At 42.5% G+C, this 22,140-nt stretch overlaps 1 protein-coding gene across 3 annotated transcripts in view; it reads left to right on the top strand.

Annotated features, from left to right (window-relative positions):
* The window catches only part of KIRREL1 (kirre like nephrin family adhesion molecule 1), a 164,412-nt gene that overhangs the window by 108,157 nt on the left and 34,115 nt on the right, over positions 1-22,140 (top strand). For all 3 annotated transcript variants that reach the window (XM_074223139.1, XM_074223138.1, XM_074223137.1), the window contains exons 2-3: positions 12,418-12,567; positions 14,563-14,712. In XM_074223139.1, the coding sequence (XP_074079240.1) occupies positions 12,418-12,567; positions 14,563-14,712 (300 nt within the window). The remainder of the gene's footprint in view (positions 1-12,417; positions 12,568-14,562; positions 14,713-22,140) is intronic.

Below are 22,140 nucleotides of genomic sequence, written 5' to 3'. Positions count from 1 at the left end.
GCCCTCCTTTGAATTGTTCCCTAGTCTCCCAGTTCTAAAAATTCCCCACCGCCCTTTTGGCTAATCCTAAAAGAAATTTCTTCCATTTCCCAAGAATTTATTTCTTTTTCATCAGTCTAAATGATCTACTTTCAGATGAGACCAGAGATTAGTAATCCTTCCCCAAATCCCTCCCTCTGATATTTACTGCCCTGTGCACCGTCTGGTCCCCTTCCTCCCCTCCCTTCAGCCTTCCTTCCTCCTGCTCCCCTCTGTCCATCCTGTCTTCATTTTCATTTTCCTCTCTCCACTGACTCTTTCCGGTCCTCTTTGTAAAAAAAAAAAAAAAAAATCTGATCTCCCCTCCTACTTATTATCCATGTCTCCTGACTTTTTATTTTAATCTCATTTTTTCCACTACTCTCTTCTCCTGACTTCTTTTTCCCCTTCCCTCTTCCGTTACTCCTCCCCCTCTCTTTCCCTCTACTCCCAGGCTATTTCTCATGATCATCACTTGTTTTCTTCCTCGATCTTTCCCTCCCTCGATCTCCCTCCTCCAATATCTCATCTCTTTCTTCATTTACTTCTCTCTTGTCTCTTCTCAACTCATTTCTTCCTCTCTTCATTCACTTTCTGAGTCTCCCTGGCACTCCCTCAACCTCTCTTTATCTCACTGTCTGGTTTTGTCTTTGTCTTAGTTCTTGTCTGTGTCTCTGTCTTAGTCGCTCTGTTCTCTCTCTCTCTCTCTCTCTCTCTCTCTCTCTCTCTCTCTCTTTAATGTCTGCCTATTGTTCTGTCTCTCTGCCTCTCTTCTCATTCCTGCTGTCATTTTCTTTGTCTTTCAGCCTCCCTTCCCTTTTTCCTTCTCTATTTTTGTCATCGTCCTCCTCCTCCTCCTCCTTCCTTTCTCTCTCTCTCTCTCTCTCTCTCTCTCTCTCTGACTCTGGTTCCCCCATCTCCCTGTCTCTTTTCTGATTCCAGACCTTGACTGCCACCTGCTTCCCTGATTCATTCACCTCCCTTCCCCATATAAGCAGAGTGAAATTTAATTTTTCTGCTATACCATCCACACCACCTGACCCCCACCCCCACTTCATCTCTGCCTGTCATACCTGTTACAGCCGAACCTGCTGCTCACTACACCATTGTCCTTCCCATAAAACATTCCCAGAATCCCCTGCCAGGACACATTTGCATATAATTGTCAGTTTGGTTGTGGCTCATGATACCTTGGGGTTGGCCAGGCAGAGGGAGTTTGAGGTCCAAAAGAAGCAGATTAGTTGCAAGACTTTGTGTCCCTGTCATCGATGGATCTCAAAGCATTTATGAAACCAAGTGAAACCAAACTGACAGGTAACCTAGGACTATAGAAGGAATGTGACCTGTCCTGCACTCCCTGGGTCATTGGCTCCCAGATGATGAGTAGACCCTTACTGGTCCTTAAGTACTCAACTTTCTTAACTGGCTTAAGCCTACTTACTACTCAGCCTGCCTTTTTGTGTATAAATCATGTAGAAAGAATTTCTGTTACAGAGAGGAAGTAACTCTTCCTTTTTCATTTGGTACACTTCTCTTACTCTCACAGATCCTGGCACAGGACTCTCTGTATAGTGGATGGTCTGGTTGGTCAATGGGCTGAACATGGAAGAAATCTGGGAACTCAGATAAGTTTGTCTAACAGAGACAAGCTGTAGTCATCTCCATAGATTTTTTAAAATTATTATTATTCCTCAAGGTTAAAGGAATAGCTATCTGGGAACTCATGCTAGTGGGAGATATGTGTGGGGGTATCTACCGAGGCATGGCAAACAATTAGTGAATCCCATTTTTCACTCCCTTTTATGGATTTCACTCTTACCACTCCCAATGACTAACCGGCTAACAACCACAGTGGCATTTTGCCCAGATGGACAGAAGTTGGCTCTTCCAGATTTTGACCAGTTATAAAATCCCATCTGGTCCTTGGAAAGACACCCCCCTGCAGTTGCCCATTTCTGCCCTATCTGAGAGTTAGCTTCTGATATGATTGGGACTACATAGAAGGGAAATGGAGAGGCTGAACCACCTGGGACTTGGAGGGAAAAAGATAGAAATGAAAGCATTGACCTGGGTAATCAGGACTCCTGGATCCAAACGCAAGCTTTCAAGGTGTTCTTTTATAGAATTTTAGGCTTTGTTAATTCTGCCTCATAACAGATTTTTGAAAGTATCTTTTTTTCTTGACCTACAAAGTTGTCACCCAAGTTTCAGAAAGGTTCTCATCAACCTTTAACCTAAACTACTATGAAAACTTTTTTAATAGACTCCAAACATCCAGAATCACCTAATCTTCAATTCATCCTCCAAAAAATTGGTAAAAATGATCTTCTTGAAGCACAAATTTGATTATCTCTCCCCTCAAGAACCATCAATAGTTCCTTGTTATCTCTGGGATAAAATAGGAATTCTCAACTTTGCATTTAAAATCTTTCACAATCTAGGCCTAATCAATCAAGGGAGATTTAACATTTTAACCCTTTTACCCAACAAATTATTTTGCTCAAACCATTCTTGCTATTCCTTAGACCTATGCATTCGACCTTATCTCCATGCCTTTCACAAGCTGTCCCTTTCAAGACCTAGCTCATGGGAAAGATTTCAGATCCCCCTAGTTCCTAGAGCTTTTCTGATCCTCAAATAATCATTGGTATATGCTTGTTTATACAGAATTGGATTTCTTGAGTTGAAAGGGATGTAAGAGATCATCTAAACCAACTTCTTCATTTTATAGACAAGGAAACAGACCTTAGGAGCTAAATGATTTGCCCAAGAGAGTAAACATCAGTTGTGAAATTTGAACCTAGGTCCTTTTAATACAAAACTAATGTTCCTTTCTCTCCCTGCCCCCATCCCATAAAGATATAAGCTCCTTGCAGACTGGGTTTTTGTTGGTTTGTTATTTTTTGTTTTGGTTTGGTTTGGTTTGGAGGGGGAGGGTTAGTTTTCTTTATATTTCTATTTTCCAGAACAGTTCCTTGTTCAAAGTAGAGGATTTAAACATATGTTGAATTATGGACTTGAATCAAAGAATTTAATTTTACAAATTAGGAAATAGGCCTGGAGAAGTGAAAAGATCAAGCAATCAGCTATGTGCCAGGTACTTTACTAATTCTTGAGGGTACAAAAAGAAACAAAAGACCATTGACGCCCTCAAGGGGTTTGCAGTCTAATGAGAGAGACAGCATGGAAGTAAATATTTACAAAGCAATCTAGATACTGGAAAAATAGAAAATAATTAATAGAAGGATGGCTCTGAAATTGAAAGGATCTGGGGAAAGCTCAATGAGTTAAAAGTAGAATGAAGATTTGAACAAAAGTTTCCTTTTGGATGTACTTTGTCTACTTCCCTTCTTTTCTATTATTGTTATTTAGTCATTTTTCAGTCATTTCTGACTTTTTATGACCCCATTTGGGGTTTGGGGGGGTAAAGATCCTGGAAGGGTTTGCTATTTCCTTCTCCAGCTCATTTTACAGATAAGAAAACTAAAACACACAGGGGTATGTGTGTGTGTGTGTGTGTGTGTGTGTGTGTGTGTGTGTGTGTGTGTGTCTGTGTGTGTGTGTGTGTGTGTGCCCAAGGTCACATAGCTAGTTAAGTGAGGTTAAATTTGAATGCAGGTCTTCCTGACTCCAGGTCTGGTTTTCTATCCATTGTGCCACCTACTGTCCTTACAATTATTACAATGGTGTCCAACTCCATACTGTCCATAGGATTTTATTGGCAAAAACACTAGAGTGGTTTATCATTTCCTTCTCTGGCTCATTTTATTGATGAGGAAACTGAGGCAAGTAGCTTAAGGGACTTGCCCAGGATCACACAGTAAGTGTATAAGGCTGGATTTGAACTCAGGTGCAGGGTTCTGGACACTGTGGCACTACCTAGCTGTTTCCTTTACAAGGCTAGCCTAAATGTATGGAATCATTTTTTCTCCTTACTATGGTCTCTTAGAATCCTTAAGTTCCTCCAAGGATCATTTCAGGTGCCACCTCCTAGGGGAAGCCACTGCTTCCTCAAATTATCTAGTATTTATCTGCTTCTGTATATGTTGCCTTCCCCCTCTACCCCCTTCAGCAGATTATTCCCCCGTTCAGCAATAATCATCTTATCCTTTTGTTTTGGAAGTAAGGAAAAATCATTCATTAAATGCTTACTACTGGGGTGGCTAGGTGGCACAGTGGATAAAGCACTGGCCTTGGAGTCAGGAGTACCTGGGTTCAAATTCAGTTTCAGACGCTTAATAATTACCTAGCCATGTGGCCTTGGGAAAGCCACTTAACCCCATTGCCTTGCAAAAACCTGGAAAAAAAATGCTTACTACACATCAGGCAATCAGTACATTCCTGTTGAGTAAGAGGGGGTGATGGGAGGACCTGGAAATCCAGAAGAGAGGATATGGATCTTGAACTGTGGAGTTATAGGGGCTACCATGAAACTCTAGGAATCATAAGATCAAGAATCTAAAGCTGAAAGGGTCCCTCGGGTCATCTGGTCTATCCCCCTCCCTTGGACAGAATAACTCTAAAAAGGGGTATTGTTCTGAGTGGTCACTGTATGTCAGTTTTCTCCTGGATGAGTCAGAAGTAGGATATAAATCAATCCATTAATTTATCATCAAGTATATATTAAGCTCCTACTGTTTGCAAACCATAAGCTCTAGGATTGCAAAGACAAATGAATGAAACATTCCCTACTCTCAGGCTAAGGGATGGGCAGGGCAGTATGCTGAGCATTGGAGCTGCCAGCCTGAAATGGAGAGAAAGTGTATTTCCAGGGAAGAGACTTCTGGACACCTAGGTTTTGTTTGGTTTTAGCTTTTCCTCACTTTGGTCTCAATCTCTGTCTCCTCTGCTCCTTAAATGACTCTCTCTCTCTCTCTCTCTCTCTCTCTCTCTCTCTCTCTCTCTCTCTCTCTCCTCTCTAACCCCACCTTCCTTCCATCAACACACACACAGATATATATATATATATATATATATATATATATATATATATATATATATATATATACACGTGGTCCCCCTCCTGTCCAGCTCCCATCCCTTTCTCCATCTTTCCCCTCCTCATGTCGCCCATCCCTGTCTTTCCTAATCTCTCTCTTCCTTAAGTCTCTGTCTTTCCTTAGGCTGATGCCTCTCCATCTCCCACCTCCTCTCTTTCTCCTTCTCCTTCCCCCTCCTTCCTAAGCTTCCTCTCCTTCTCTATCAAAAGTGTAAATCTCTCTTTCTTTTCTTTCCACTCCACTGGCCCAGCCCAGAGAATTGAAACCCTCTTTTCTCTGTAAGAGAATCCAACATGAGGGGGCCTCTCTGGCTGTTGTATTTTTCATAGATTGGGAAAGAAATGGCTTGGAGGGGGTGATGGAAGGGGAGGAGGAGAAGTGAGAGGGGAGAGGGGAGGGAGCACCAGCAGCTGAAGAAGAGTGAAGCGTGGAGAGATTTAGTTCCATCTGAAAGCTGTCGGCGCGAATCAAAGGCTTCCCTTTGAACGGTTGGTGTAATCGGGAGCAGAGAACTCAGGGAATGAAGCTTGGGCCCAGGGGGTTCATTATGGTCCTGTTTGATAAATCTGGGGAGACAGGATTCTAGCCTTCCCCCCCTCACCTCAGTTCCTCCCTCTCCTCGGCCCTTGCTACCTTCCTGGGAAAACTGGACCCACTCTTGCTCTGGGTCCAGAGCTGGGGAGGTGCAGTGTAGCCAAGTAGGAATTGAGGAATTGAAGGAATTTAGGAATTGAAGGAATTGAAGCCCAGGATTTGGGTCAGAGGGGTATAGGTGTGTGCCTGTCCTTGGGTGCACTCAGGAGATGACATTCTATCAGTGATGGGACAGGAAAGGAAGATGCATGAACAAGAATGTGTGTATGTGTGTGTGTGTGTGTGTGTGTGTGTGTGTGTGTGTGTATGAGCAAAGATGTTCCCACTTAGAGGCCTGGGTGTACACATGTTCAGAAATATGCATGTGCTGGCCAGGATGCAGACATGAATCATAAATCCTTTCCCTACATTCTCCTTTATGGTCTGGGAAGGAGAGTGATGGGGAAGGGTGGAGTATGTAGAAAAAAGAAGAGACTTGGTTTGGTTCCAGGGACCAGAACTAGGACAAATTTGGGAGAGTTGTCCAAAAGTAGACTGGGCTTCCTAGTAGATAGAGGGTTCCTCATCACTTGAGGTCTTCAAGCAGAGGCTAAGGATATTATTAAGGTGACCCCTATTCAGCTATGATCAGACAGATCATTTTGTGGCTTCCTAGCTAGAGTATTGGACCTGAAGTCCAAATCCAGACTTGGATACTTACTAGTTGTGTGACCTAGATGAGTCATTTAACTTTGCCTCAGTTTCCTCACTCATGAAATGGGAAAAATAATAATAATACTCAATTCCTATGGCTGTTAAAAGGAAAAATAGAGATATTTAAAAACAAACCTTAAATCCTATATATCTGGTTATAATGATGAGAAGGAAAACTGTATATGAAGTCAGAGGACATGGCTTGCTACCACTTATTACCTATGTGATGTTGGGCAAGTTTCTTCATCTGTTAAATTCAGATCTAAATCGATGATCCTACAACATGAAGTTTCCTATGAATATGAGATCATGTTATTCTTTATGATAACTTGCTTAGACATAGGAATCAAGGGATAGCTAGGTGCCAGTGTTTAGAGTTCTGATCCTGGAGTCAGGAAGACCTGAGTTCAAATTTGAGCAAATCAATTAATCTTGTAGCTGGGCACCATGAAAATAGCTGAACAACAACAAATAAACATCAAGACAATGGGAAATAGAGAAGGATGAAGGAGAGGCAGAGGGCTAGGAGAACCAGGAGAGGAATCAGTCATAAGAAGAAAGGTAAAGTGAGTACATTCTCAGGAAAAGGCAGCATGTGTACTAGAGAGTTCAATTGTTAAAGGACCTAGGGTTCAAACCCTGACTTCACCTGTTAGCTGTGTGACCTCAAACAAGGAGTTTTGCCTCAAACCCTAGTTTCCTCAGCTATAAAATGAGTTTCCTCTACCTTACAGAATTGTTGTATTGTGGAAAAGGCATTTTGCTATGGAAATGTGTCTTCTTCCAGATTGAAGTAGCTGTTTAATCCAGCTAAGTAGAGAGAGAGATTGGGTTTGAATTAAGGGGTAAGGTTTGAGTTGAAATGAAGGATCATTCCAGTCATGTCATACTCTTTGGGACTCCATTTGAGATTTTCATGATGAAGATGCTGGAGTAGTTTGCCATGTCCTTCTCCAGCCCATTTTACAAAGTGAGGAAACTGAGGCAAGCACAGAGAAGTGACTTGCCCAGGGTCAAACAGCTAGGAAGTGTCTGTGGTTGGATTTGAACTCAGGAACATGAGTCTTCCTAACTACAGGCCCCAAACTATATCCACTGTGACTCCTCCTGAAGTGGAGGTTGGGAATAAGTTCATAATAATGTATAAGGGGCTTCCTTGCAGTCTCTTATGCCTAATCACTCATCAGAAATCATTCCTACTTCTTCATTCTAACCCTGGCTTTGAACTCACCCTTGGTACAAACAAGACCCTGATTCGTCCACCTCAGCAATTCCCAGTTTAATGGAGGAAATATGACATATACCTCCAGGACGTGGTCAGAAACATAAAGGCAGAAAATCTTTCAGAATTGAGCTGTAGACATCAAGGCTGGAGGAAAATCTATTTATCACATATCTTCATCTACAATGAACTTGCATCTGAACAGAGATATTTTCCCTTACCAACAGTTTCATGTAGCTCTGAGCTGTCCTCATCTTGGCCTCCACCATCACTTTCTATGTTTCTTTCTCTCTGGGGGATTGCACTCCTCCTGGGTCATGGATTCTTGATGTCTGTGCTCCCCCCCCCTTTTTTCTTTCTTTTAAATCCTTTTCTCTCTCTCTCTCTCTCTCTCTCTCTCTCTCTCTCTCTCTCTCTCTCTCTCTCTCTCTCTCTCTCTCCCTCTCCATTGCTTCTCTATTTCTCCTTCTTCCCCTTTGCTTCTGTGTGGGTGTCTCTGGCTTTGTCTCTGTTGCTCAGCATCAGTTCCTCCTCTGTCTCTATCAACCTCTCTCCCCTCAACTCCCTTTGTGTGTGTGTGTGTGTGTGTGTGTGTGTGTGTGTGTGTGTTCTGCTCTGCCTGTCTTCACAATGGCTGTTCAAGAGTTCACTACATCTGTGATGGTGTCTGAAGATAGAGGGGAAGAGAGAGATCAAAGCGGGTAGGAATTCAGAGAAAAAACACTGATAAAAATTAGCCCTAGACTGAGGCTTCTGGCCTTGCTAAGCAAGGTTGGCTTCCTCTTCTGATTCACATCATCAGGGACTGTCTCTCCAGGCCACTTTCCCCATAGCTCTCTGCTGAGGGGGGCCCAACTCTCCCTGGCAAATAATTGGCCAGCATTGGTGTTTGACTTCCATCTCATTTCCTGCAGGCCAGTCAGGAAGCAAAAGATAGATAAATGATAGACCAGAGAACTGAAGTGTTGTTACTCCTATGGCAGGTTCCTCTCTGCAGCTGTGGCTTGGTGGAAGACCCACTCAGCAAAGAAATCCATCCAGTCCAAGTCATTAGGGTCAAGGACTGAATGCTGAGGAACTTCAATCTTCTAAGTCTGGCTAGTCAGTCAATAAACATGAAGTACTTACCATGTACCAGGCAACAGATGATACAATGGATAAAGTGTCAGTCCTGGATTGAAAAAGACTCACTGCCCTGAGTTCATATCTGGCCATAATACATTTACTAGCGGTTGTACCTTGGGCAAGTCACTTAACCCTGTTTATCTCAGTTCCTTATCTGTAAAATGAGCTGGAGAAGGAAATGGAAAACTCCTCCAATGTCTTTACCAAGAAAACCTCAAATGAGATCACAAAGGATTGGATATAAATGAAAAAGGACTTAACAAAATGTGCTAGGCATTATATTAAGTGCTAGAGATACAAAAAAGAGACAAAAGAATTCCTACCTTCAAGGAGCTTTCAATCTAATGGGGGGAGGCAACACCCAATATAGATAGATAGATAGATAGATAGATAGATAGATAGATAGATAGATAGATAGATAGACAGACAGACACAAATGTATATATTTATGTATATGTATATTTCAATATATGTATATATCCATATACATGTATCTATGTATTTATCTATGTATATATGTATATTCTCTCCTCATCCCAACCTCCAAACTCAGGCTTTGTGCACTATCCATGAAAGAATGCCCCCTTCTCTGTATCTCAGCCTGAACTCTTTTCTAGTTCTGTCCCTTCCTTTTTTGCCCACCTTGCCACTCTCTCAGGAAAGTCATCTTGTTCTGGTTTCTTTCCTCCATTCCCTTCCTATTCACCCTCCAACTTCAAACTTTGGAACTTCCTTCATTTGGATGGTCCAACATTATCTCTGGGACTTGAAATTGCCTTGAATCTGAACTATCAATCTGAGGGCTCCTCTGAGAGGAGACTATTTCTTCTTTCTGACATGAGTCCCTAAGGGCAGTGACTATCTCATTCTACATCTACATCCTAAATACCGCCCCAGCCCCCACCCCATAGTGATCCACACTTTGCTATCAGGAGTACATAGGAAAGTGAGAAAGGACACAGATTTGGGTTTCTCCTTTAAGTTCCAATAATTCGCCCCTTGATTCTGCCTTGTTCTTGGGCATCTTCTTGTTGAGAGGAGTGAGAGTCAGAAAGGAGAGCAGGATTCTGGGAAGCAGATTCAAAATTACTTTCCCTCCTCATTTTTACAACCGAATTAACCCAATTTAATTTCCTGAGAGTCATCTTCTAAAACTCGCATTTGTTGAGAAGTTCTTATTGTCTGATTTTAGAAAATCATAAATCAGAGAATGTCAAAGTTAGTGAGGGATCTTAGAAATGATGGATTTTCTCATTTTACAGATAAACAGTGTTAGAAAGAGAAAATGATTTGCTTAAGATCACCCAGACAGTTAGTGGCAGAACTGGAATCTGAAGCCATTTCTCCCAAGAAAATATGTGTAAATTGCTCTGCAAGCCTTAGAATATATATAAATGTTAGCCATTATTATTTCCATCTCCATCTATCCTCCATGGTGCACTAGACCCCATTCTTTTCATTGTGACCCTACTGGGGAAACTGCTCACTGCCTCATACAGACAATGAGTACAGGGTGTCCAGGACTACTGACTTGTTTGATTCTTACTCCCCTCAACAAGATGATGCCCAAGAACAAGGGAGCATTCAGGGCCCAAAGTTTTCTGACTAATTCTGTGTCCAGGACTCCCTGAGCATCCCCAGGACAAGTTGCTAAGCTATACTCTCTCTCCTTCCCTTTAATTCTCAGTTTCTCTCTTAAGGATGGAAAGTGAGGGGAAGTGGTTGTGGGGAGTTTGCAGCAGGTAGCTTCCTGAAGAAATGCGCAAGGACATGAATAAATTTGAATAATAATAAGCACAGAACTGGAATTAATAATGCAGGCTTTTTTATCTATTACCACTCCTACAATTAAGATCTCCAAGCACAAAAGCCTTTTGAATACAGGTGAGGCTCTTTCTCCTATGTCCTTAGAAGGTGTGACTGTAAGGTCAGGACCAGGGATGGGAGGCCAGGGTCAGAGAAATGGAATATGGAATATAGGGATTTGTGCTTATTTGGAATGGAGACCCCTCGCAACCCCATCACAGAAGCTGGATTTAGATATTGACTAAACAGAGAACAGAAATCATTGTTCTAAATTGCATTCCATCCATCCATCCTCCCTGAGTTTATTCCCACTGTTTCTCTACAATTGCTGTGATCAGACCCTCCAGGGCACTAAATGAGATAGAGGGAAGGAGGGAGGAAACAGTCCTTGCCCTGGAGGAACCTCCTGGCTTTAATGGACTCTGGATCACCTTCGCAGATCCTTAGATAGGGACAGAGAGACACACTTAGAGACCCATAGGGTGAGACTAGAAGGAGGGGTTCCACAGAACAAATAGTGGGACCAAGTTTCTCCCTCTAGAATATCAATGTCCCACCAGAGAGTAGAATAATGCTAAATCTTTGATTCAGGAAGATCTGAGTTTGAATTCTGCTTCCCATACATGCTTTGTGTAATCTCTTCCCAGTCTCAGTTCTTTATGTGAAAAATGGGGAGAATAATAGCAGCCACCTCCCCAAGATTTATTAGCCCCCATGATCAAATGAGATAACATTTTATCACATGAAAACATAGTAGAAATCTTAAAGGTCTACATAAATACTAACCGTTATTATGATGATGGGTAGGCAAGGTTGGAGTGGGAACTAGCATCCCCATGCATGTGTATAGTGCATATTGGGGCTCTGAAAGGCAGAGCAGAAGCTCCCACCTTCCCTTCCCTTTCCCCAACCATGGAAGCAAGGATACCATCCACTTCTCTGAAACCATCAACTAGCTGTTCAGTTCAGCCCAGGCCCTAGTCCTTGCTTTTCTGGTTGGATCAATGCCGGAGGGAGTGGGAGGGGCAGCTGGGGGAAGGGGGGGGTGGGATAGTAGAGGGGAGAAGAACAAACCCCGCAATCCAATTCCCTGCTCCATTTAGGCTTCACAATTAAAGGCAATTACTCTGCAGTTTTCTAATCAAATGCTCCCGGCCCCTCTGCCAGCCGGGCAGCGATGTGTGCCTCCCTCCAACGAGGAGCAGGACAAAAGCCACGTCCTAGCCTGGACGTTGCCAAGGGGCTAAGCGTGTGCAGGTGCAAGTGTGCCCAGGAGATCCTGGAGGGATTTGGGTTCAGGGAGAGATCCTGCCAGCAGGCTTGGGGGCAATGTGTAAATTGAGGGTGGAAGTAAAGCCAGCCAGGGATATTCATGGACCCTCAGGCATATGTGTGTGAACATGTGGATGGCAGGCAGAGGCTGACAGGTGCCAAACGGGCCAGCCCTGTGGCCCCTTCCCAGTACCCCCACACCACCTTCTAGCATTATATAATAAACACAAATGTCTGAATCAGGGGTAAAGGAGGGGGCCACAGGCTTATACTCCATCTTTCTGCCTCACTGCCATAGCTGGTGAACAACATTAATTATGCCTCATTGATTATCATGGATGATTGGACTCTGGAGCCCAAGTTACTATCAGGAGATCTCTAAGCACTCTATGGTTTTGAACTCCATTTCTCCTGGGAAAACAAGGGTGGGATAAGAGAGTGAAACAGAAGGGTAAAGAGGAGGAGGGCTGTGGGAGTGCTAAGGATGGGGATGTGTAAGGGGGCCTGGTAAACTCGCAAGATTATATGACATAATAGTCCCCTGGCAGAATAGTATGGAGTTAGAAAGGAAGAAGGGGTTGATTTCCTTTTCCCCGCCCCCCCATCCCCAGATACATTACTACATAATTGAGGGAAAATGGCAGAGTCTGCTTTCTCACCTGATGCCCTCTTGTTTCTCTCTGCCAGGAACCCAGACCCGATTTAGCCAGGAGCCATCTGACCAGACGGTGGTGGCTGGGCAGCGGGCAGTGCTTTCCTGTGTGCTACTGAACTATACTGGCATAGTACAATGGACCAAGGATGGACTGGCTCTGGGCATGGGCCAGGGCCTCAAAGGTAAGGTCTTTATCTCTCTGAGGTGCCTTCCAGTTCTCCGTCTGTTTTCCTTTGATCCAATGACCCTAAGATCCTCTCCCCCCACCAATAACCTGTCATCTAGGCAGCTTTCTATTCACACTGGTAGCTTTAGAGTTCTCTACCTATCTCTAGCTTGCTCTTAGACCTCAGCTCCTTTATCATCAACTCTGTCCCCATTTTTCTCTCCTCTCTGACTCTGTCTCCATATGTATATGTGCACATTTGCATATGTATATTATTTATGAGTTCTAAATGTGTTTGGTGTATTTATCCTTCCATGTGCCCATGTGCCCATATACATATATATTAGAACCATACCCCCGTCCAGACATTTTGTCAGGTAATTTATCTCTTCTCAGAATGTTTCTATACTCAAAGAAAGGTGCTGAAGTCATTGAAGGGGAGAGTAAACTAGAAAGAGAAAAAGGCAAGGAGCTGAGCAGAGATAGCCACAGAAACAGGGTGAAAAGTGCTTGTGGAGTTAGAAAAGAGGACACTCAGCAGATGTTAGAGGTGAATGGCATTTCCAGGAATATCTAAATCTAAACCTTCATTTTACAAAAGTGAGGGCTCAGAGAAGAAATAACAAAACAGAGGTTACATACCTAGTAAAAGAATCCAAATTTGATGGGTCCCCCAGCTTTCCCAGGTCAACATGTTGCTATGTGGCAAAGGAAGAACTTGATTCATCTTCAACAAATTTTGCATTCTGGGGTCACCCTTCTGGACACCTTCCCACCTTTGTTCAATCACTATAGGAACTCAAAAATGGCTAAAAACATTCTGTTATAAACCCGATCATATTTATTTATTCATCAAGCCTTTATTAAGTGCCTGTTGTATAGTCAATACTAAGCGAATATGAGTAAGCTTTAAAATACACACACACACACACACACACACACACACACACACACACACACACACACACATCATATTCCAAAGCCAAATGAAAATGATTTGAGGGATATTAAGTATTGGAGGATTTTTTATTATGGCTCTCCTCTAGTGAGGCAAATAATGGAGAGGACCATGTAGTGATCCACAACAAGAGAATAGAGATGGAGGTTGAATTCATTGCTGAGAGAGAGAGAGAGTGAGAAACAGAGAGAGATCAATAGATATGGAGTGAGAGGGATCAATAAAAGGCTGGACAGAGTGAGATAAAGGGAGGAAGGAGAGCGTGGGGAGCAAGGCTACAGAGAGCAGGGGGTGGGGTAGGCGGCTAGTCAAAATGATGAAGAGAGACAGAGAGATGAGAATGGGGTGAGGCGGGGAGGGCTGAGACTCAGGCAACCCATCCCCCCATATTCACATTCCCAGAAACTCCATGCCCAGCAGGGAAACTTCACCTCCTGTGCCCTTCAGAGGCCAAGGGACATGAAGGGAAAGGTCTCAGTCTTGAGGGAGTCAGAGCTCTCTCTCTCTCTACGTCTGAGAAAGTCCCACAGAAGGATCCCCAGAGAGCTGCTGCCTCTGCTATGATGTCCTATATTTCACAGATATTCTCTCTCTCCCTCCCACCGCCTTGCTGCGCCTCACTCTTTTCTTTCCTATTATTATGAGAGACATTTGTCTGCAAACAGCCTCTGAGGTTTCATCTGCTTCTGCTCATTGCTTCCTTCTCTTCCCACCCCCATCTCCATTTCTTCAGTTTTCAGGTTCTCTCTTGGGTGATAGGAGATTGTGATGTCACGATCCTCTGCTTATGACCTTATCACCTCTTGGTTGTATCATAAGATAGGACAAAGGGAGGATGGGATTGAGGAATGATTGTATCTTAATTAAATATAGAATCTTGGAATAGGATTGGGAAGACTGGGGCATGGCAAAGCACCGAAGTGGGAGAATCTGAGGAGTCTTAAGGATGGGTTTAGGGGCCCTCTGGGATAATGGAAATCGAATGGAAAGGAAGTATCTGAATTTTGTTGGCACCTAGATCAACTCACATCTGACCTCTCTTCATCCTCCTAGCATGGCCACGATACCGGATTGTGGGATCCGCAGAAGCTGGGCAATACAACTTGGAGATTACAGATGCTGAGCTTTCCGATGATGCTTCCTACGAGTGCCAGGCCACTGAAGCTGCCCTGCGCTCACGAAAGGCAAAACTTACTGTGCTGAGTAAGAGTCTTTCCATATTGTACACTCTAACCCTTCCAGTGTCCCTCCACATTGACATCCTAGCCCCTTCTCCTGTCCCTCAATGTCACCATAGCTCCTCTCTACCCTCACCCTTTCTTATTCTCCTCTTTAATCTCTCAAGGCTGCTTCTCCTCTGGCCTTTCTCTCATTTAATACCTATTGTCCCATCCAACCCAATCTCCTGATTTTCTTTTTCAACTTTTCAGTTCAATATAACAAACATTAAGCATTGTGTTAGGGCCCCAGAGATGCAAACTTTAGAAATTACCTCTGTTGCCTAAGGTCTAATATAATAGGGGAATATGATACCTATACCAGTATAAGTACGAGAAAAGGTCAATTGAAAGGGTGAAGCAGAAGTCAAGACAAAGTCTTACAAGAAATATGAGGTAGGGGGGCTAGGTGGTGCAGTGGATAAAGCACCAGCCCTGGAGTCAGGAGTACCTGGGTTCAAATCTGGTCTCAGACACTTAATAATTACCTAGCTGTGTGGCCTTGGGCAAGCCACTTAACCCCATTTGCCTTGCAAAAACCTAAAAAAATCATGGAAAGTTTCGAGGAAGAGCTGATTTCTAAGGGGCTTTGAAATGATAATAATCAAATGGAGATTGAAAAAAAAATATGTTCCAGACTTGGAAATGCTTGCATAAATGCAAAGACATAGGTGGGAGAAAACAAGACAAGATGAAACATCTAGTACTTTAGTTTGGCTAGAATATGGAATGCCTGAAAGAAAAGTGATACAAAATAAAATCTGAAATATCAGTTAGAGCCAGATTATAGAGGACTCTAAATGTCACATGACAGACTTTTTTTGTTTTTGTTTTTCCATTTTGGAACATTTATGCTCTAGACATTAGAGAACCACTGGAAGGTTTTGAGCAGAGGGAAGAGGAAGAGAATAAGTATGTAAGTGGCTGGGCTAAGTGCTTTATGAATATTACTTCATTTAATGAAAGCCAAGAACAAAACATTGGATAATACCCATTCTTAGAAGGAAGATGAAACATAGAGGAAGATTGAGAAAAAAAATCAGACAGGTAGAAAGAGTAATTGAAGAAAATAGTCTCAGAAGTTATTGAAGTGACTAGCAAGGGTATATTGATAGACAACAGTATCAAATGATGCAAAAAGGCCTCTGGACTTGGCAATTAAAAGAAAATTGAAGACTGTAGAAATTAGCATTTGGGTATATTGATGAGGTTACAAACTTCTGTTGAAGTAATGAATGGTGAGGAAGTGGAGTTATCAAGTAGAGCATTGGCAAAATTTCTTGAAATTTAAAACAGGGCAAAGATACAGAGCTTTATCAGATTATAGCTTCATGGGGTAGGAGAATCAAAGCAATATTTTGGGACAAGGGAGTACAGAACAAGTTTGTAGACAGGGGTATGAGTCTAAAGAAATGAGAGAGAGAGAGAGAGAGAGAGAGAGAGAGAGAGAGAGAGAGAGAGAGAGAGAGAGAGAGAGAGAGGATTAAGGGAGTGAAGAAAATTCCTTGACTAGAAAAAAAGAATCACAAAATCTGAATTTGCAGGAGATTTCAAAGTTCATCTAGTCTAACTTGGACCTAAACAAGAAACCTTTCTACTATATGCTCAATAAGGAGTTATCCAATCTTTGCTCTAAGTACCAAGCAGCAGGGAATACACCACCTCTCAAAGTAACCCATTCAATTTTTGGATGAATAATTTTTAGGAGAGCAGTGGGTAGTAAAGTGCACAGGAGCACTGGGCCTAAAGTTAAAAATATTTATCTTCCTGAGTTCAAATCTGGCTTCAAACACTTCTAGCCTTATGATCCTGGCAAATCATTTAACCTGTTCACCTCAGTTTCCTCAACTGTAAAATGCCTTGGACAAGGAAGTAGCAAACCAATCCAACATCTTTGCCAAGAAAACTCCAAATGAGGTCTCAGAGAGTTGGATATAACTGAAAACAACTGAAAATAAATTTTAGGAAGTTTTTTGCCCCTAACTTCAAGCCTAAATCTTTCTCTTTATAATGTCCACCAACTACTCCTAGTTCTTCCCTAAAAAGCCAACGCAAAACAAGCTCAATCTCTCTTCAACATGATAATCCTTTAAAAACTATCAGTTTTCTTTAAGATAAATGTCCCTAAACCTTCAAACTCATCTTCAGAATAAATGAATACAAATTACATAAGTCATTCTGAATAGCCTCTTTTTTGGTATGCTCTTCAGGTTTTGTTTTGTTTTTTGCAAGGCAATGGGGTTAAGTGGCTTGTCCAAGGCCACACAGCTAGGTAATTATTAAGTGTCTGAGGCAGGATTTGAACTCAGGTACTCCTGATTCCAGGGCCTGTGATCTATCCACTGTGCCACCTAGCTGCCCCGGTATGCTCTTCAATTAACCATCTCCATCCTAAGATACGGCATGCAGAGTGAACCTTAATACTCCAGATACAGTTGACCAAGGCAGATCTAGCACAGAAAGACTATGTCTTCATTAGTCCTGCATAGTATGTAAGTTCTAGTCCTAATGTAGCCCAAGACTTTACTAGTTTTCTTGGATAACTTATCACATAACTGATTTATTTGAGCTTTCATTTCACAAAAATCCCCAGAAATTTTTCAGATGGATTACTGTCTAGCCAAGTCTCCTCCATCTTATTATACTAGAGAAGCTGAGTTTTTAGTGCAAAACTTTTACAGAGTTATAGCATGCCAAGATCTGTTTAAATACCCATTCTTTCATCCAGTATGTTAGTTATAAGTTCTTAGAACTTGGTCAGACATCAAAGACATCAGTGTTGTAGAACTAGTCCAAGAGCATTGGAGTCAAATGTCATGGACCCCTTGATGGCCTAGTAAAGCCTAAGGAATAATCTTTTTAAAAGGCATAAAATAAATTGCAAAGAAAACCAATTATATTGAAATACAATTATTACATTTTTAAAAGAAATTTTAAAAACAAATCATTATCCCTTAGCTGGAATTGTGCCCCCCCCTTCCCCAAATAGGGATAGGGATAAGCATTTGGAGAAATTGTTAGGAGATGGGTATTTTATTTGTGGAGCTAGGAATGACTGTGTGTTCTCCTTTGTACTTTGTTATGGAAGGAGGCTGCTTTTCCCCCTAATACAAGGGGGGCGGGAATGGTTTAGAAGCCTCTTTCTGCCTTTGGCTTATAGAAAAGTACCAACCATGGAAATTCTTGGCCTTTAAACTCTGTTTATTTTCTGAGTCTGCTCCTTTGCCATTGCTCTTTCTGAGCAGTTTGTTGCCCTCTTCCTCCCACTTCATATCTCTGTACATCTTAACTCTGGTCTCTTTGTCCTCCTTAGTTTCTGCTAAACTAAAGCTTTATCAACTTCATTGACACACTTAGTATACCAGAAGACTGGAATTGAAAAACTGGGTCTTGGGATTGAGGGTGGACAGGAGGATTGTTAGTTGTCCTTTGTTCTCCAAGAGGACCATGACATTAGGAGGTGATGCTATGACAAGTAAGGAATTGGATTTGAGTGAGGGTTGCAGGGCAATGTCACCAGCCTCACTTTCTCCCCCAGAGTCATCTGGATCCAGTGGCCAGATATGAATCAGGATGGCTGGAGATGGCCCTGAGGCTAAATATATGAAGTAAGAGATGGGGAGAGGGAAAGACTGGGAGGGCTATCAGAGATTATACTTGTGTCCAGGATACCCTCTCCCCTCTATTCTCTGTGTCCCACCTCTCCCTACCCAGCCTTCCCTCCAGTCTTGAAGAAGATGTATCCTCAGGATCTCAACCTGGCTCCAGGCATTCCCTCATATGCCTCCCACAGTAGGAAGAACTGAAACCTTCTCAGGACACCCGGGATCCATTTGCATAATTAGAAGAACCTCTCCAGGGCAGATTAAAGGAATGAGGTCGCCTCTGACACACTTCTGCCTGGAGCTGGGTTTGCATGTTTCTCTCTCTCTCTCTCTCTCTCTCTCTCTCTCTCTCTCTCTCTCTCTCTCTCTCTCTCTCTCTCTCTCCCCCCCTCATCCCCCCATCTTGTAGCTTAATATCAGGGTTTGTGTACGTGTCTTTATATATGTGCTGTCTGCATTTCACCCCTCCACCTCCTTCTATTACATAGAGTCTCTGTGTTCTGTGGGCACTTCTGATTCTCTCTCTCTCCCCAATTCTTTCTCACTCTCTGCATGTTCCTTTCTCCTCTCTGCCCCTTTCTTTCTTTGTTCTCTCACCCTTCCCTTTATTTATACTAACTCTCCCTAGCTTTCTCTAAGCTTTTTCTACCCCCTCTTCTGCTATTTCTGTCTCTCTTCCTCTATCTGTGCCTTTCTCTGTCTTTCTTTGCCTTCTCTATCTCTGTCTATCCCTTTCCCCACCTCTACCCCTCTCCACCTCTACTATCTCTTTTGGGTTTCTCTCTTGCTGGATTTCTCATTCACTCTAGCTGTTTCCAATTTTAATTTTTCACCCTCTTTCTCTGACTGTGCCTCATTCTCTCTGTGTCCTGCACATCACAATCCTTTTGTCCTTCTCTGTCTCTTTTGACTTCATTCCTATGTGTCTTTATGCTTCTGGCTCTTACTTTCGCCTTGACTGCCCCCCCCCTTTACATCTTCCTTTCTTTTTTAAAAAAAGTGTCTTCACTATTGTGTTTCTTTTCCTTCTTTCTTTTCCCTTTGATTTTTCATTGCCCTCCTTCTTCTCCCAAAATGACTTAGAGCTAGAAGACATAACCTGGGGCAAGGAGAGGTATTGGGGTGAAGAAGTGACAAATAAGAGGAGAGGATGCTGAGCAGCTGTGAATTTTCACTGGACTCTAAGCACTGATCAAAAGTCAAAAATACAGAGGCAGCTAGGTGGCCCAGTGGTAGAGCACCAGCCCTGGAGTCAGGAGGACCTGAGTTCAAATTCAGTCTCAGACACTTAATAATTACCTAGCTATGTGACCTTGGGCAATGTCATTTAACCCCCCCCATTGTCTTTCAAAAACAAACAAAAAAGGCAAGAATAAATTAAATGGGCCTTGTCCTCAGGAAGCTAACAGTCCATAAGACTTCGGGTCACTGAACATTAGGATGTGTCCTGAGTGATGAGTTTGTCACATGACCAGTCTGTATAGAGGAAAAACCAGAGAATCTTGGTTCTGAAACCAACTCTCTATCTCCTAGGTCTGGTTTCCTCTCTCACCCTTTATTTTATACAAAAAGAAACTCAGACCCATTAAGGGGAAATCATATGCCCCTAGAAGTTCTCTCCACCTTGGTAGAGGTGGGGATAGTCAGGTATAGGAGGTGTGGTGGTTGGAAAGGACAACCTCAGCTGAGGTATCATTGGGAAGAACATTGACCTCACCTGGCTCTCCCACATACTTACCTGTAAGATAGTAACCAAGTCTTTTAACCTGTTCTTGTAGTTTTCTCAATCTGTGAGATGATTGCATTAGAAGACCTCTGAGCTCCCTTGCAACTCTAGAAATATGGCCCTAGGAGTCAATATAAAAGAAATGGACATGATTGTCTGGAAGAAGGGGTAGGATCAGGAAGAAGGATCTTCAGGGATCAACTTCTGGGATAGAATAAATAGGAGGGGCAAACAGGGACTTCTTGTAGGCTCCTGGACCAGGCAACATGAGGATGAACTATGCTGAGAGGTTACTCCAATTGCTCTTTTTTCCTCTTTTTTCTCTCCTGCCCTGCCATGTTCTGTCCTATCCTATCTGCTCTAGGGTAACTTGGTGGTGGAATGGATAGAACCCTGGGTTTGAAGTCAAGAAGACTCATTCTCTGGGGTGGCTAGGTGGTACAGTGGATAAAGCACCGGCCCTGGAGTCAGGAGTATCTGAGTTCAAATCCAGTCTCAGACACTTAATAATTACCTAGCTGTGTGGCCTTGGGCAAGCCACTTAACCCCATTTTCCTTGCAAAAGAAACCTAAAAAAAAAGACTCATCCTCATGGGTTCAAATCTGGCCTCAGATACTAATTAACTGTTTGATCCTGGATATGTTACTTAAATCTATTCGCCTCAGTTCCTCGTCTCTAAAATGAGCTGGAGAAGGAAATAGCAAACCATTCCAGTATCTGCCAAGAAAACCCCAAATGGGTCATGAAGAGTTGGACAAAAGGGAAACAACTCAGCAACAATAACTCCACCCTATTCTGCCTTGCCTGACTGCCTTGTCCTGCCCTGTCCTGCCTTGCCCTGTCCTGCCCTGCCCCTTCTTGCACCATTCTGCCCCAGCTTATCTTTCGCCGCCCTCCTTCTCCCTTTACTTCTGCCTCCCTCCCAAACTTCTAGCTATCTATAGCTAAACAAAGGCAGCAATAAAGCTAAGCTTTCCTTGGTTCTTTTTTGCCTGGAGTTCAATGTTTTGGATGGGCTTGGAGTGGGTCCCGAAGACTATGACACTCACAAAAGCCAGAGAAGAACACCCAGAGTACCTGGAGCCTTGCATTTTGCCATCTTGATCAATCTTTCTACTTGACCCTCATCCTCAGAGATATCTCCTAATATGCATTTCTTCCACTACTACCCCAAAGAACAAACTTCTCAATCTACTCCAAACTTGAGTAGGATGTCCCTAGTCTCCCTTCTACTTTAGGATTCTGAGTAAAGTATTATCTTTTGAAGACACATACAAACACACACACACACACACACACACACACATGCTTGTGCCTACAAACATATGCCCATTTAAACACCAATACTGGGGAAACCCGGGGATGTATTCCAGGCCAGTTGTCTGAGGATTGGTGGAGGCTTAATGCCAGAATAATGCCATGACATTTTTTTTCAGTAAATTATGAAACCCATCTATTAAAGTGTGGAGAGCTTGTGGTCATCTTTGGCAAAGGAAGCATCTATATGGAGGAAATACCAACTCTTTGAAATATAAAAATGCATGGGCACATTCAAGTCTATACAAATGTACCCATGTGATCACAGATACATATATGTAAGCATGTAAATCTCACATTTAAACTCAAATATATGTACATGCATGCATATAACTACAATTACAATACGCATTTATTAAATATGTACTATGTATAGTTCACTGTGTTAGGCACTAAGGGATATATAATAAATTATTATAAATAGACATGGCTCCCTGACTTCTTGAGAGCTGAGGGTCTAATAGAAAGGTACAATACATACACAGAAAATTATAATATAAAATGATATATGCTGAATGTATCTAAGAAGTAAAGATGGAGAGGGGAGAATCGGTATATTCTAACCTGGAGATAAAAGGAAATATGGAGGTCAGAAAAAATGGAAACTGCACAAATGGGAAATGGTCCAATCTCTTGGGAACATAGAACACATGGAAGGAAGAAGTATGAGATAACCCTGGGAAGATAATGTAGTCTATGATTCTAGGGACTTTTGAGTGTTGACCTAAGGAATTTGAAGTTTATATGCTGGGCAATAGGAAATTC

This window comes from Macrotis lagotis, chromosome 2 (assembly GCF_037893015.1).
Source record: "Macrotis lagotis isolate mMagLag1 chromosome 2, bilby.v1.9.chrom.fasta, whole genome shotgun sequence".
Lineage (NCBI taxonomy): Eukaryota > Metazoa > Chordata > Mammalia > Peramelemorphia > Peramelidae > Macrotis > Macrotis lagotis.
Note: the sequence above shows the minus strand (reverse complement) of the source record. Positions and strands in the feature narration are given on the sequence as shown.